General features: G+C 43.2%; 5 protein-coding genes across 5 annotated transcripts; 3 read left to right on the forward strand and 2 right to left on the reverse strand.

Annotated features, from left to right (window-relative positions):
* Positions 1–186: 186 nt before the first annotated feature.
* Positions 187–1,431, reverse strand: BRETT_004433 (uncharacterized protein; the record flags this gene model as incomplete). Its single annotated transcript, XM_041282929.1, has 1 exon — positions 187–1,431. The coding sequence occupies one exon, from the start codon at positions 1,429–1,431 to the stop codon at positions 187–189; it is 1,245 nt and encodes a 414-aa protein (XP_041135705.1).
* A 1,302-nt stretch (positions 1,432–2,733) lies between these two features.
* Positions 2,734–3,834, forward strand: BRETT_004434 (uncharacterized protein; the record flags this gene model as incomplete). The annotated part of the gene is made up of 1 exon (XM_041282930.1): positions 2,734–3,834. One exon carries the CDS (start codon positions 2,734–2,736, stop codon positions 3,832–3,834), a length of 1,101 nt encoding a protein of 366 aa, XP_041135706.1.
* A 1,013-nt stretch (positions 3,835–4,847) lies between these two features.
* On the forward strand, positions 4,848–8,087 carry BRETT_004435 (uncharacterized protein; the record flags this gene model as incomplete). Its single annotated transcript, XM_041282931.1, has 1 exon — positions 4,848–8,087. One exon carries the CDS (start codon positions 4,848–4,850, stop codon positions 8,085–8,087), a length of 3,240 nt encoding a protein of 1,079 aa, XP_041135707.1.
* A 620-nt stretch (positions 8,088–8,707) lies between these two features.
* On the forward strand, positions 8,708–12,136 carry BRETT_004436 (uncharacterized protein; the record flags this gene model as incomplete). Its single annotated transcript, XM_041282932.1, has 1 exon — positions 8,708–12,136. One exon carries the CDS (start codon positions 8,708–8,710, stop codon positions 12,134–12,136), a length of 3,429 nt encoding a protein of 1,142 aa, XP_041135708.1.
* Positions 12,137–12,257: 121 nt separating this feature from the next.
* BRETT_004437 (uncharacterized protein) lies at positions 12,258–15,134 on the reverse strand (the record flags this gene model as incomplete). Its single annotated transcript, XM_041282933.1, has 1 exon — positions 12,258–15,134. The coding sequence occupies one exon, from the start codon at positions 15,132–15,134 to the stop codon at positions 12,258–12,260; it is 2,877 nt and encodes a 958-aa protein (XP_041135709.1).
* Positions 15,135–15,398: the final 264 nt, after the last annotated feature.

The raw sequence follows: 15,398 nt of genomic DNA on the forward strand, positions 1-15,398 counted from the left end.
GATTTAATTAACACAGTGAATTTGACCAGAAGGATGGGTCTATAGATTAATGAAAAGAAAAAAATGGCATTTCTAATTTCAGTGGTACTCATTGAACAGACTGATTGTATCTTAAGTGCCACCAAGGCATACTAAATTAATTCGATTATTGTATTATCTATTAACTTAAACACGTAAGCATCCGACCTAATTCTTCACCTCCTCCTCCCATTGCACGCCACACCATTCCTCAACATATGCAATGTAATTTTCATCAAAGAATGAATCTGGTGCGTAATCCTCAGCATCACTACCAACAAGTATTGTACCCCACTCCATACCATCTTTAAGGATATCAATAGAGCCATCCGATTCTAGTGCATCAATTGCTTGAGGCATGATCTGCAATTCGAGCACTCTTGATCCACTCGGATGATATGCTGCATTCGGAATTCTAAAATGCGAGGAATCCAATAAGCGGCCTTTACTATCACAGAAGACTTTCGAAATTGTATCCTTGGTGTTGTAAAGAAGAGGCGAACCACCAAACTCATATCTGAAAACCTGCGATGGATTGTATGAAACAATTTCTGTGAAATGCCTAAATGTAGGATCATCAACGGCTTTCGAAATTTCCTCAAGCTCCTTTGACTGACCAATGTCTTTTCCCGATGAGGCTGAATTTCCCTGCTGAGATAATTGACCTGGTGTAAAGCCGGGAGGAAGTTGTGTGTCTAGAGATTTCGAAGGATCCAATATCTCGTCTTCAATATAGAGAAAGAAGCCCGGGAAAGATGCAAGTGATATATCTAGCTCCCCCTTTGGCTTTTGAAGGGTGCTTTTTCTGGGTATCAAAGACTTGTAACCTTCCGCCTTTATTTCAACAGATTTATGTTCAGATTTACTGCCCTCGTCCTCATTCTTTTCGAGTGCATCAAATGGATTCGCACTCTTTGGCTCAGGAGCAGAAAACGGATTTGAGTCAAACGGATTGGAACTGTTACCTTTGCTGCCAGAAGTGAATATATTCTTGGCTAGTTCTTTAGTCTTCATCCTCTCCTGCTTTGCCTTTTCCTCTGCTTGTTTCCTATCGTACTCTTCTGTTTTAATTTCAAGTTCATTTTTCTTCATGGCCTCTGGATCTCTTTTCACTGCACGGATTGCTCTGACAGAACCTGCCTTCCTTCGACATTGTGCTTTTGTACATGTAAACACATAGATAATTCTATCGTATATCGAATTAGCCAAAGGACAGTAAGACTGTAAAAGTAATTTCATTGGTGCCTCACAATTTTTACATAAAAGTAACTTCTTCGGAGGTGGAGAAGCAGGATCAAACCATAACGGCTCACCTCCAATAAATGTATCTTCTATGGTTGGCTTCTCTTCACCATCAATAGGTATGTCAACAAACCCTAGAAGCGTATTTGTCTGTTTGGTTTGTCTGGGCATCCTGAAAAAAAATCTTTCTTGAAGTATTGCGAAGGCAAGCAGAATGGTTATCGTTTATTGTAAAGGATGTGTGGTTGATGATAACAATAATATGCTCATAATCTTTTACTCATCTACAACTGAAATTTTATTTTATTTTATTTTATTTTATTTTTTTTTTTGCATTTTTCACCCCATCATACATTCAGTGCAGACATGGACTAACTAAATTCAACCGCTTTGCTTTACTCGGTCAAAACAAATTGCTTATTAATAAAAATAAAGTCGATACCCTGTAATTTGAATCTCAAAGCATTTAGATTATGTATCTACATTTGAAATACAAACATGAACGAAATCTTTTCCGAGGTATTAACAAGATCCAAACCAAACTCCTATCTCGGGCTTGATTCCCGGTTCAAACTCCGAAGCATTAGGATACTCGAGACGGATCTTAGGATTATCCTGCCGCATTTTTTTCTTTGAATCGTTAAACTTGTTATATATTCAGGAAGTAAACGATAACAGGTATATACATGAAAACCCAAATTGAAGAAGACGTTATTACCGCATTAAAAGCATTCATTTAAATTCCACTTAATTACACACTTAAAAAACAGAAAACCGTTAATTACACCTCGGAAAAGCCTATCACTCCAAATCCCGCAATTACGTCTTACTTTATTTACCTCTGACGGGTACTAAAAATTAGCGAACAATGGGGAGAAAATGTTGAGCTTATTCCAGGATACTATTATCGTTTAGAGTAGAAGTCCCATATCAGCATTGCACATGATCGGATTATACATTATAGAAACCGGGAAAGAAGTTGCCACGTTTTTTCATTACTCCACATTTATGGATTAAGCTTCTGTTTATTCGGTTGCTTCACAAATTTATATAAGTAGGTGGGGTTATTTCAATTTCGCTCTTTGTGTGTAGCTCCTTTTTCATTTCCGCTTTTGTCCGTAATCTTTTGATTGCTCTCACCACATAAATTTCCTGCCTCTTGTATTTACCTCCGTCAGGCTAATAAGGTTATAGCAATCAACAGGTAATCTTACTTGTCAGTTGTTTTTCTTTCAGTCCAATTATTGATAATTCTTAGTCTGAACATTCTGACTAGACAGTCTATTCCATTCAAGAGTTTTCATCCTTTGGATTAAACTTCTGCTTTCTACAATCGAGTCCCTATATATACACAGGGTGACGGATTTTGCGAACAGAATTCACACGTTTACATATTTCGGTCATCATTCCAAAGATATCGGAACAAAGAGCAAATTCAACTAGCAACAGCTTGAAAAGATAACTCCAGACACGATGTTTACTCCCGTCGAATCCTCATTGGGTGCCATATTCATCCAATATGCCACCGGCTCCTACATGGCAACCGAAGGTAAAGGTGTTGGCTACTCCAGCACTCTCTATGGTGCGGCTACAAAACCTAATGTCAACAACGGGTCAATTGTTGCCGGAACACTTTTATCATGTGCCTTCGTCAAGAAGTTGCTTCCTGCTTTCATTCCAGAGTACCCAAGCTCTAACAGCAACAAAGCTTCAGATCTAGGCTCTACATCCAACTACTGCACATCAGGATTCTTGATTGGCTTGGGATCATCGCTTGGCCATGGTTGCACATCCGGACACATGATCTGTGGTGTCAGCAGACTCAGATGGAGATCCATTGTTGCAACCTTTGTTTTCACCATCACTGCTGTCATCACCAGAGCTATTTTGGATCACAATGCTCCAGCTGAGGCAGTTGGTGAGGCAGTTGTCTCTGCTTCATCGTACGATAGCAACTTCACCGTGTTCAACGAGAACAAAACAGCACTTCTTAGTCTTCTTGCTGCCGGCTTCGCCAATTCGTATTTGCTCTTGCCATATCTCCTCAAGAAGATCAAGGCTAAGCATGATGAAACATGGACTCTGGTTGGAAGATTCCTATCGGGTCTTTCGACAGGATTCCAGTTTGGTCTTGGCTTGATCATCTCCGGCATGGCTTCAAGTTCAAAGGTGTTGGGCTTCTTGTCGATTTTCAACAAGGACAAGTTCGACCCATCACTCCTCGCCATCCCTATTTTCACGATCTTGCCAAACATCCTTACCTGGTCTAGCACTGTTCCAACAAACGAGTCCGAATTGATTGAGAAGAAGCCAGTCTTCGAGAACAAGTATGACTTGAACTTCAGCAACGAGATCACCTACCCATTCCTTGCAGGAAATGCCATATTTGGTGTCGGCTGGGGTATGTCTGGTATTTGCCCAGCTCCCGGTCTCATTGGTCTCTTCTTTAATGGAAGAAACGGTGCTTACTGGATTCTCTCCTTCCTTGCTGGACAATTCACTGGAAAACAGATCGAGGCTTATCAAAGCAAAAGCAAGACAACCACTTCCAGCACCAAAGCAAAGGTCAACTAAGTTGAGATGTTAATAATGTGATAAAGTGATGATGCTGTTATTATATTTCAGGCCAAAAAAAAGGTTAAAAGACAAAAAAAAAAAAGGGCACTCACTTACTACAAGTTTTGCCTGCTGAAAGTAGCTGTGGATTGTGGCAAAGCCCTGTGGCTTCAAAGTTTCGTTGATTATGATAGTACTAATGTACGTATATATTGGCTTTATTGAACGTTTTATCCCTGAAGAGAATCTGTCATGGTTTTCCAAGCGTAGACGTATTGTATTTCCAATGGATGCTAATTTGTTGATAAATACCAGCGTATAACAGAATAGCAAAAGTATCTCGTATTCAATATTCAATCGAAAGATTCTCGATAACAATGTGATGCATAATATACTTTTTTTACGCTTCTCGAGCATTGAGCTGCTTATTGTTCCTAGTGCACAATCCGGGATATCCTCAACTGTAAAATTTCAATTTTCAGCATTTCGAGCTAGCGAGAGGACTCTGCTTAAGCGACCTGGTGTCCTCTATTCTGCATACTTTTTAATTTTTTTTTTCTGATAGTCGAAATACTTCATTCACCAGATTTTCGCGCCCCTTCTCTTCCCTAACAGTACTACCCGTACCTCCTTGTTTTATTTTATTTAATTCTGATTTCTATTTTTTTCATCCCAGAAAACGAGTAAATCTCAATTTAAATTGAACCCAGTGCTCACAATCGAAGAAATTCTGACCAACGTACACCATTGAACAAAGTGTTCACTTTTTAAACTCGATATCTCTCTGAGAATAGCACCACACAAACAAGCGTTCATTTCTACCGAGTACTAGTCAACTAGCTTGTTCTCTTTATTCGTTCTCTTTCTTATCCCATTACTATATCTGTCTACTTCTAGGCATTTTTGATTGATCTCCTTTAACATTTTCCAACGTACAATTCTCCACTTCCATCGTTGTGTGCAAGTTGAGATTTTTCGCCTAGTTTCCGATTTCCCGTTGCCCGTTTCTGCCGTTACTTATTTTGTTTGCCATGTCCACTCCTGCCCAACTTTTGGCCATGAAACATGCTGCTGAAGCAAATGATGCCCAAGTTTCATCCGAGACCACTTTGAATTCTGCACCTGCCGAATCCATTGACACTCCGGAATTGCCATCTCTTGCTGGAATTGCCTCGTCGACCGCTGATTCGTCCGTTTCTGCCGATTCGCTTGGTTCTTCAGCAGATGCTTTGCAATCTTTGACTCCTACCACTGCCGAGAGCATTACAGAAACTCCTAAAAAGCAGACGGCCAACAAGTCCAAGAAGAAGCATGTCTTTAACATGGATGACGATAAGGCCTTCCCAACACTTGGTGCTGCTTTGGGTGAATCCAGCACTCCATCTGTCTGGGCAAATGCTTTATCTGCCTCGCAGTCAAGCGCCAAAAGTGGCAGCTATGCTGAGGCTGCAGCCTCGGCAGTGCCATCGTTCCACCCTGCTGTTAAATCGTCAAATACCCAGACGACTTTCATTATTGATTCCGATCAGCAGGTTGATGTGCCAAAGGCAGACATTTTCAACATCTTTTCTCGGATTAAGAAGCTCTATAATGTCAGTGTCGAGTCTACTCTGTCGACTGCCACGAACAAGCGCACGTTCTTGCTCTCAGGCCCTGCATCTTCGATTCAGACTGCCAAGCGTGAGGTTCTGAAGAGACTTACCAAGCCTGTTACTGTCAAGTTCACGATTCCATCATCTGTGCGATCTGCCGTTATTGGCTCCCAGGGAAGTCACTTGAAGCCAATCATCAACGATACCAGGACCAAGATCGACATCGAGCGTGAGATTGCCGGTACAGATGCCGAAGAGCCGGCAGACGATGATGAGATCTTCGGTAAGATGCTTTCTGTTTCCATTCAAGGTGACATTGCAGGCTGTGAGGAGGCCAAGGCTAGAATCTTGAGCATCGTGAACGAAAACACCAAGAATTTGTCAATTCGGGTGGATGTCGATCGTGATCTCAAGCCTTTCCTTCCCTCAGCATTCAAGACATTGAGCTTCTCGGATGCTGTAGATGTGACATACCCGGATCCGGAGACCAAGTCCTGCAATGTTCTTCTTTCAGGCCCGAGGGATGATGTCATTGATGCCAGAACGCAGATCAGAAACTCTCTTGCCACGTTGACTGAGAATATCGTGACTGAGGAGCGCACAATTCCAAAGAGGGTGCATCCACTTTTGGACTCTGGCAAGATCTTTGATGCCACTAATGTGTTGATCGGTCTTCCATCGGATGACTCCGACTCCGAGCTCGTTCGCTTTACTGGACTCAAGCAGCAAATCCCTGCTGCCGTCACTTTCGCAAAGGAGTTGTGTGCAGACTACTTTGTTGATTCTTTGGATTTGGCACGTTCGCACGGCGGTGATGCCCCACATGCCAAGTGCTTAACGGCATACTTCATATACACAAAGTACTTTGACCAACTATCCACCAAGTACGATGTGTTGATCCACACACCAACTTATGCCTCGCTTGCCAAGGATGATGTTAAGACCGCAATTGTGACTTTCACCTGCCACAAGGAGAAGAAGGATATCCTCAAGAAAGTTCGGAAGGAGGTCGTCGATGCCGTCAATAAGATCACGCCAAACTTGGTCCGTGTCGTGACTGACATCGATTTGTTCATCTTTGGAAAGCTTGATGACAGCAAGGCCATCGAGAACGGAGTGTCTATCGTTCCGTTGGGAAAGCTTGCTGGCTTTGGCAACAAGCTCGTTCTGATTTTGCAGCAGAGCGATGACGAATTTCTTCCCTCCGGCAAAGAGATCCAGGAGAGACTGGATGCTGCAGACTCGTCTCTCGATAACTTGAGGGAGCTTTCCAAGGAAGTTGTCAGCAAGACAATATCTGTGGATGGCAGTGATCAGGCCCACTTGGAAGGCAAGACACTGTCTGTCCTTCTCAGTAAGTTTGAGCCAGGCTCTGTTGAGATCAAGCTTCACCAGAATGCGGATGGGCCATCAGCAGACGAAGTTTTCCTACATGGAATGAAGTCCAGTATTGAAAATGCCGTTAATGACATTGCCCAGGCCATTGAGGATGTCAAGAACTATGAGGAGGCCTGTAAGTACAATGTCTCGATCGATTGCCCAAGAAAGCTTCTTTCCAGGCTTATCGGCCGTAACGGCAAGCACTTGAACCAGCTCAGGGAGCAGTTCGATGTGAAGGTTGATGTTCTTGAAGACGGTGAAAGGGAAAAGTCCAAGGATGAGAGTGCTGATTCCAACGAGACCTCACCTGTGCGTATCACGGGACTCAAGACCAACGCCGATGAATGCGTCAAGAATATCGAGAGCCTTTTGAAGGCCTGGGGTGACGAGAAGAGAGTTGTCATGAAGATCGAGCCTAAATACCACAGCCGTCTTATTGGACCGGGTGGTGCCTACGTGCATAAGCTGCAGGATAGATACAAGGTCATAGTTAGATTCCCACACGAGAGTGAAAAGGGCCATGATGATGAAGTCGTCATTCGCGGCCCTTCGAGGGGTGTTGCTAAAGCTGAGGAGGAGATGAAAGAGCTTCTTGAGTATGAGCGTGAGAATGGATACTCTGAAACCATCAAAGTTCCTGCTTCCTGTCTTTCGAGAATCATTGGTAAGAATGGTGAGCACATTAAGGACATTTCTGCCGAGGCCGAGGTCTCCATCAACAGTAGGAAGGGCGATCATGCCCAGAACGGGGAAAAGGAAGAGGCAGAGTTCGAGATTAGGGGCTCCAAGTCAGGCATTAAGAAGGCTAAGGAGGCAATTCAGGAGTTCGTGGCTCATCTTGAGAACCAGACCTCTGTTGTTGTCAAAGTTAACCCACAGTACTTTGGATATCTCGTTGGACCTCGGGGTTCCACGAAGAGACAGATCATATTGAAGGCAGGAGGTTCTGACGAGTCCGTGTACGAGTTCAAAAAGTACATGCAGATCCCAAATAAGGATTCCAGCTCTGATGAGATTGTCTGTGCCGGTGATAAGAAGGTTGTCGATAAGATAGTTAAGGAGATCAACAGGCTGATCGGCGAGCGTGAGAGGGTCGTTGTAGAAAGCGTTCCAGTTCCAAAGAAAAAGCGTGGTTTATTGATTGGTCCTGGTGGCTCCACGAGGAGGGCTTTGGAAAATGAATTAAAGGTCAAAATCAGAGTTCCTAGGGCTGATTCTGAATCTGAGGAGATTACTGTGGAGGGCTTGCCTGAAAATATACAAAAGGCCAAGGAGAAGATAGTTAAGCTTGTCGAATGAAGAGGTTGTGAGAGATCACGGGCTGAGTGCTGTTCGTTTTACTTACTGACTCTTGTTGATAAGAGTGAGTGTCGCATTGCTTCTTTTTGTTCACTTTGCTTGTCTCATTTTTCTGTCTTTTTCTGTTCTTATTTTTTTTTTAATCTGATCTTTGCTTTATTTTCATAATTTAGACATAATTTAAACTTGTATTTGTCATTTACATTTGTGCCGTGTATTGCTTACTTTGCGCACTTGTGGTTGGTTTTTGACCACTTCGTCTGGCGGCTAATTTCCATTTCATTTCACTTATTATTATTTTTATCTTATTTCATTTTATTTTTTCCCCTTTTTAGTAGTTACACATTCCGCGCTTTTCTTGGTCACCGCATTATCCGGATACAATTACTGTCTTGGTGTCTCCATTTTTTATCTTCTAACAATTAATCGCAAAGCGGGCTGCTGCACCAGGGAATTATAAATATTGATCTACCTGGCAGACAACAAATATACATTCACAGGTTATTTTTTTTGAAAGGGTGCAGGCATTCCTTATTTTTGCGCTAATCCCAACTCTGTTTCAGCATTGAAAACTAGACGGTCAAACGAACTTTTGAAGTGATATTCCTTCTACCTGAAACATGGACTCCGAGATCAATTTCGAGAGGCTTCAGAAGAAGCACACAAAGACCTTAATTGGGTCAACTGTGAGAAACGAGAGTCCGGCTGGTGTGAGAGATGACGAGGAGGCTGCACCAGAAGGTAAAGCAGATTCAGAGATGAGTGATGAAAACCAATCGACCAATTTGAAAGACAAGGAAGATGAACTAGACCGTCTTCTCAGCCAAGGAGTGGCTGATCTTGCATCTGAGGCCGAAGCAATGAAGGCAAAGATGAAGAAGCACTCAGAAGAGTTGAAAAGTGCAAATTCCCGTCGCAGAGGATCTGATATAGAGACAATTAGGGAGGACGATCAAGAACGTGTTGCACCCGCTGCATCATATCCAGATACTGCTTTTGCACATGAGCCACGCTCTGTTAAGACAGGTGGAGATGATGGAGTTGCCGCACCTGCTAAAGTTGAGTACTTCAAGCCACACGAAATGCCAACACCGAAGGAAATCGTGGAGGAGGTTAATGCTGGAAGTTACACGAGTCCTGAAAGAGAGGACAAAACGACAACTGGCAGTGACGAGTTTCAAGGAAAAAAGCGGGCACAACTTGAACAGAAAGCTGCAGAGGAGGATGAAGAGGAGAGAAAGCTGGACAAGGAGATTGCCAAGAAGTTGCACATGAATGTGACGAAACTTGGTGTGGATGTTCCAGATTCCACAATTGAGAACGACTCAATATATATACCACCAGCAGCGATGTCAGATGGCTCATCATCGAGACTATTGAGAGAGCAGGAGAGATCACAGTCGCGCGATCATCATAAAAACGATACTGCATTGAAAAGACCAGCCTTGCCTCATTTGGCTAGTGGCGAATCTTATCACGGTGGCATCTACAACAAGGATTACTACAAGGAAGGATTTCCTCTTACGGACACGCCCGAGGACTCCGAGCCGGTCGAGCGGAAGCCCAGACACGAGCCAGGCACTGTGAAAAATCTAAATGCTTCGTCTTTAAACTACTTGAGGTCTCTTTCGACGTCAAGAGCCCGTGCTGATAACGATAGGAGGGCAATTGGCGTGGATGTGAATGATCAGGAGGACTTGAAGGAAACGGGTGGTCTAATTGGGGACGGAAACATGACACAGATTGCGGATTTGGAGGAGGCCATGGACTCTATTCTTAGTGAAGTGTCCTCGATTGCGAAACCTTCAGATGAACACAAATTGGCAGCAGGTGCCACGTTGCCACTAAGTACTGAATCATTGGAAAAGAAGAAGGAGATAGATGGAAAGATGAATGAGATAGATGAGAAGGATGTAGAAGGGACTGCAGAAGAGATTGCGGAGAAGAATGTAGAAAATACTGAAGAGATTGAAAAGACTGAAAAGACTGAAAAGACTGCTGAAAAGAATGTGGAAAATACTACAGACATTGCAGACACATCTTCAGAAATGAGCCAAAAACAAGCGGCTCAGGAAAAAGATATAGACGAGGATACGCAGAAAAAGGAATCTGATGAGAGAATTGAAGCCAAGAAAGTACCAGAAGTGACACAAATAAAGCCTGAAAATGTGAGTGAGAGCGATACGACGAAAAAGCAAAACATAAAAGAGCCGGATTCGGATCACCTTGGTGAGCAGGCCTCTAAGGAGAAAACGGATACTTCTTTAAATGCTGATTTGAAAGAGGATATGGAGGATCATCCAAAGTCGGAATCTGGGGAGAAAACCACATCAGAAAAGAGAGACTCGGCGGAACTTGTTGTTAGTGGAGAAGATAGTGCTGAATTAATAGTGGATGCTGAATCTTCTGTCAAGAAATCTGAGAGATCTGAACATGTTGAGGATGATACAGCAACAAAAGCCTCAAAGGAGTCTGTAGTTGATGATTCTGCTGTGAAAGAAGAGGAAGAACGCAAAGATGAGCCAAAAGAGCAGCAAAAGTCAAAGAAAGGCTATGAGGAGCAAGAAAGCGCTAAAGACCATTCAGATGATAGTTCTTCTTCAAAGAATCACGAGCAGATTAATGATAATTCAGGTCTTAGTACTGAAGATAAAGAAACAGAGCAAAAGGATGATGCTAAAAAGACTGATGTGGCTTTGAACGATAAAGGGGCCGATGCGGAAAAGAAAACTTCAGTAATCGATACTAATGTGAAAGATAAAACATTTGAAGACATTGCTGATGCTGAATCTAGTAAAGAAGCATCCAAAGCAGACAAGGCTAGTGAACCCAAGAGTAAAAGCGACGATGAGGTAATTGAGGGATCGAAAGTAGTTGAGACAAAGACAGATGAATCAAAAGTAATAGCAGAGGATGACAAGAAAGCGGAGAATGTAAAGAAATCTAATAGTGAAGTTGATAAGGAGGATATCAAGGATGACAATAGCCAGGAAGAAATTACAGAGACTAATAAGGTTGAGAGTGGTGGTGATAGCTCAAATGCCAAAACAGAAGATGCAAGGGAAGAAGCCAGTACAGAGAAGGAGGATACAGAGAAGAATGTTATAGAGAAGAATGATATAGCGAAGGACGACGCGGAAAAAGAAGATATAGAGGAAAAAAGTACTAAAACGGCGACCGAAAATCAGGAAGATGAAAAGAAAGAGACGGATTCTGAAACAGGCGATAAAGATTTAGGAGAAAGTAAAGTTGCCGAGACTGAAGATAACGCTGAAATTAAGAGTGATGCTAAGACCAATGTTGAGGAGGCAACTGTTATTGCATCATCTGAACCTGTTAAGGAAGAAAAAATAGAAGAAACAGAGGAGAAAGCTGAGAAGGCCGAGGAAACTGAAAAAGAAGATGAAACTGAGAAAACTGAAGAGAAGACTGAGGGAACTGAGAAAGTAGAAGAGAAAGCTGAGGAAACCGAGAAAGTAGAAAAAACAGAAAAGGAAGCAGAGAATGCAGGGAAGGCAGAAAAAAACGAGAAGGCAGAGAAAACTGAAAAAGTAGAGGAAACTGAGAAAGTAGAGGAAACCAAAGACGATGAAAAAACGGAAAAAGCCGAGAAAACTGAAGAGACTAGCAAGGATGAGTTCGGTAATGATGATATTGAAAAGCTGATTGCCGAAGTGGAAAGAGAGCAAAGGGCCTTGGAAAGCAAATCACACCAAACGGGTAGTAAAGGAGGTATTCGTGTGGCCAAGGAACAAAAGATGACGTTTGAGGATGAACCAGTTTATCTCTACACGTCATTTGCAGGTGGAATGCAAGTTGCATCCCGAACCCGAAGGATGGAGACGATTCTTGCAGCAAATAAGATTAAATTTCAATATAAAGACATGGGCACTGATCCTCAGGCTAAGAGAATATGGAGAACTTTCTCGCAGGGTAAAGCTCTCCCCGGTATTGTTAGAGGAAAGGATGATTTCATAGGGAACTGGGAGGATATCGAAGAGGCTAATGAGGATTATGCTGTCAGACAACTAATTTATGAGACGTACTAGGCGAAACACTATATTTTTGCTGGACGAACCTTCGTACCTATTTGTCGCTAAACCATCCTTCTACCGATTTATGTTTCTGCCTTTATGATTTCTATTTAAATTATATGATAAATTAGTATGACTATAAAGTAAATAATCCAGTACGCTTCTTACCGAACGGATAGACGACAATTGTCGCAAGATAAAGACCAACACTAATTCCCAAAGCGACCTCTATCATGACCATACCAAAGGAAAGGGAGCCGAGGTATGTTGTACTGGTGCTTTGTGAAGATGTCGAATTTGTCGAATTTGAGCCCACAATACTGTTTGCTGCAGAAATTCCCACAAGCACCGATCCCTGTGAAGCTATGCCCGATGGCACCTGAACAAATATTCCTGGAAGCATAAGTGACATTGTCATAAAAGCACTTTTGGTAAGATACTTGCTGACGGATTTCATTAATCTCGAGTACGCGTTGCTGACCAATCCGATGATGAAGCAGCCAAATGTGGCAGTGAGTTCTGTCTCATTCTTAAAGTGCTTGCTCGAAAAGTATGAAACGACATAGCCAGCCCCAGAGACAAAGACCATAACCGGTAACTGTCCCCAGGATGCCAGATTCACAAGTGCGATTCCAATTGTGAATCCTGGCACGAAGAGAAAACGCCACCATGGATTAATATTGGATGTACACGTTGTCACAGAGGTTGCATTCGGGTCAATCCAGCCGTAAAGAGCAGCTCCAAGTGTAATACCAAACGATAGCATTAGTGAATAAATAAAAGCGTAAAACATTCGAACGGCTCCAGCCACAAGATTTCGACTTTGTAGCTCTAAAGATCCGCATAATATGATGTATCCTGGAAGAATCAAGGCAAGTGCAGACTGGACAATAGATGAATAGCAAAACAACGATCCACCTCTAATGGATCCAATTGCCCTGGCTAAAAAGCTGGAGATTATACTGGCCATGACCTCGAATAATGATGAGTATAACGTCGATCTTGGACAGATGACAAATTGAAGAAAGCCGATGACACCACCTATCCCAAAGCATATCGGAAGATCTATCCAAGATCCACCAAATCCCCACGGTGCCACCATCGCAGAGGCAAAGGCATAGAGAAGAATACGCGTGATAGCATTGAAGCGAGGCTTTTTTTCCATGATGTCTTTCAACTGTGAAGTAGCCTCCTGCACACCTTCCCTGTCATGAACTACGTTTTTATAGATCTCGTGTATTTCGTCGAGCTTTCCTAGATCAAGACCCTCGGCACATCTCACTAGATGCATCTCGCTGGTTCTCATGGTGAAATCGCCAAACGAGGCAAGCATGCATCCGGGAAAGTACACGAACGAGCCATTTGTCTCTAGAACTCTTGCAGTTAGAGACATATACTCCTCCAAACGATGTGTTGGTGCCCCGTACATCATGAATGCCTTACAAAGCGTTAGAATGAACGTTTGCCGCTGGAGGACATCGGCTATATGTACAGTGATCCTTGCCGTTTCCTCACGGCCAAAGTGTTTCTTGCGGTTGTGCCTGTACTGCTTCTTGTTTCGCTGAAACTTTACTTTATTGTGATGTGTCGAGGCTGCAGAAACCAAGTCACCAATATCGAGGCTATTCGTGTCATTGTCTGCACTTTGCCTTTTACCAAATCTTGGCAGCTTGATGGTGGGCTCGGCATTCTGCTGCAGTCGATCACCTTCATGGCCTAAGTTCAAAGTATCCTCAGTGTCCAAGGTGAAGGTTCGAACGTCATTTTTCTTTCGGATTGGTGCCAACTTCTTCATCATCCGGCTTTTCTTGTTCCCGACATGCTTCCCATATTTGGCACTTCTTTTATTTCTCCCCATCAGAGCGTATCCGGTGGATTCTTCATCATCACTGGGGACAAAGTCACTGGAGCTGGCAGAGTGTCTTCTCATTCTTTGGTTGTATAAACGCAGTAAGCTTGTCGTGATGCCCTGCTTCTTTGGCACAGCTTTGTTCACCGTCGCTTCTGGAATGTCAATACCGAATTCGGAAAGATTGGCCAAGTCATCAAACTTGTCCATGTTGATCCAATCTTCATTTGCGGAAGACTGGCTACTGGGCAGCTGCAGAGATAGCGAGTCCGAAGTGGAGGAATTCTGAAAGCGGGTGCTTCTTCTTCCCTCAGGGTAATTCTCAGGCAAACCAGAACTCCCTATTCCGTTTCTGCCCAGTTGTGCCTCCTCATCATCTTGCCTCTTGCGGTTTCCCGCAAATCCATCATTTGCCACCATGCCATGGCCACTTGTAGCCCCGTTAAATGGATCAGCAGCTCTTGATAAGCTGCTCCAAGACAGAGATGGGTCCTGGGGAGCATCTTCAGCCTGAGATAGCACATCCAATGGATGGGCGATATTCGAGGTGCCATTACCAGTCGTATGGTGTTGGGATGCTGAACCAGAGCCGTTCTCCCGCCCGAGAAACGATAGAGCAGATTTGACTCTCGTGAAAACAGATGACTCGGATTTGTCCTGGTGCGGCTGTGCGGGCTCGGCCGGCTCAAGTCCTTCTGATATAAATTCCTTTCCGGACGATCTGGGGTTGGGCTGCTGAGTCAAATCATTATTGATATCTGTTGTATTATTTCCATCGATCGAGGAGTCTAACGCCCACGAGGAGTCATCACTGGTGATCATTTCCGAATCCGGAAGATGTTCTCGTGATTGAAATTTGCCTCCAAATATATTCTCTGTTCGACCCTGGTGTTCGGTAATGTCCTTGTCGAACTCTTGGTCAAAGTCCTTCTCAAGTTCCTGTGCTGCAGGCGAAAGAAATCTGCCATCGCCCGTTTTTCCATCATTATTCGTTTCAGCTCCATCACTGATGTTCTTGCTCGTAAAGATTGGAAAACCCACATTGGGATTAAGCTGGTCACGTGTCACGTCCTGGTTGCCAATATCCTCCATAGGATAACCACTCTCTTCATCCGGGTGGCTCATATTACTGTAAGGGTCGTTTTTACTGTTATTCCATGGCATTATGATACCTGTATGTACCTTGAGTTGGGAATATGCGTGCTGATATTTCTGTGTATACTTATGGTTGCTCTTTTTCTATTATTTTCTTTTTCACCCTGATTATATCCTTGCCTAATAGAAGATCGGACCGATTTCACTGAACAATTCACGAGAGAATGCACCGTTAATTTCTACAAAGTCGATTTGTTCAGGAAGAAAGTGTAATTGGAAGCATGCGATAAAATGGTGTTCCATTTATTTTTGTAGATCCACAGCCCACCCACC

The sequence above is a fragment of the Brettanomyces bruxellensis genome, chromosome 5, assembly GCF_011074885.1.
Source record: "Brettanomyces bruxellensis chromosome 5, complete sequence".
NCBI classification, from domain to species: Eukaryota; Fungi; Ascomycota; class Pichiomycetes; order Pichiales; family Pichiaceae; genus Brettanomyces; species Brettanomyces bruxellensis.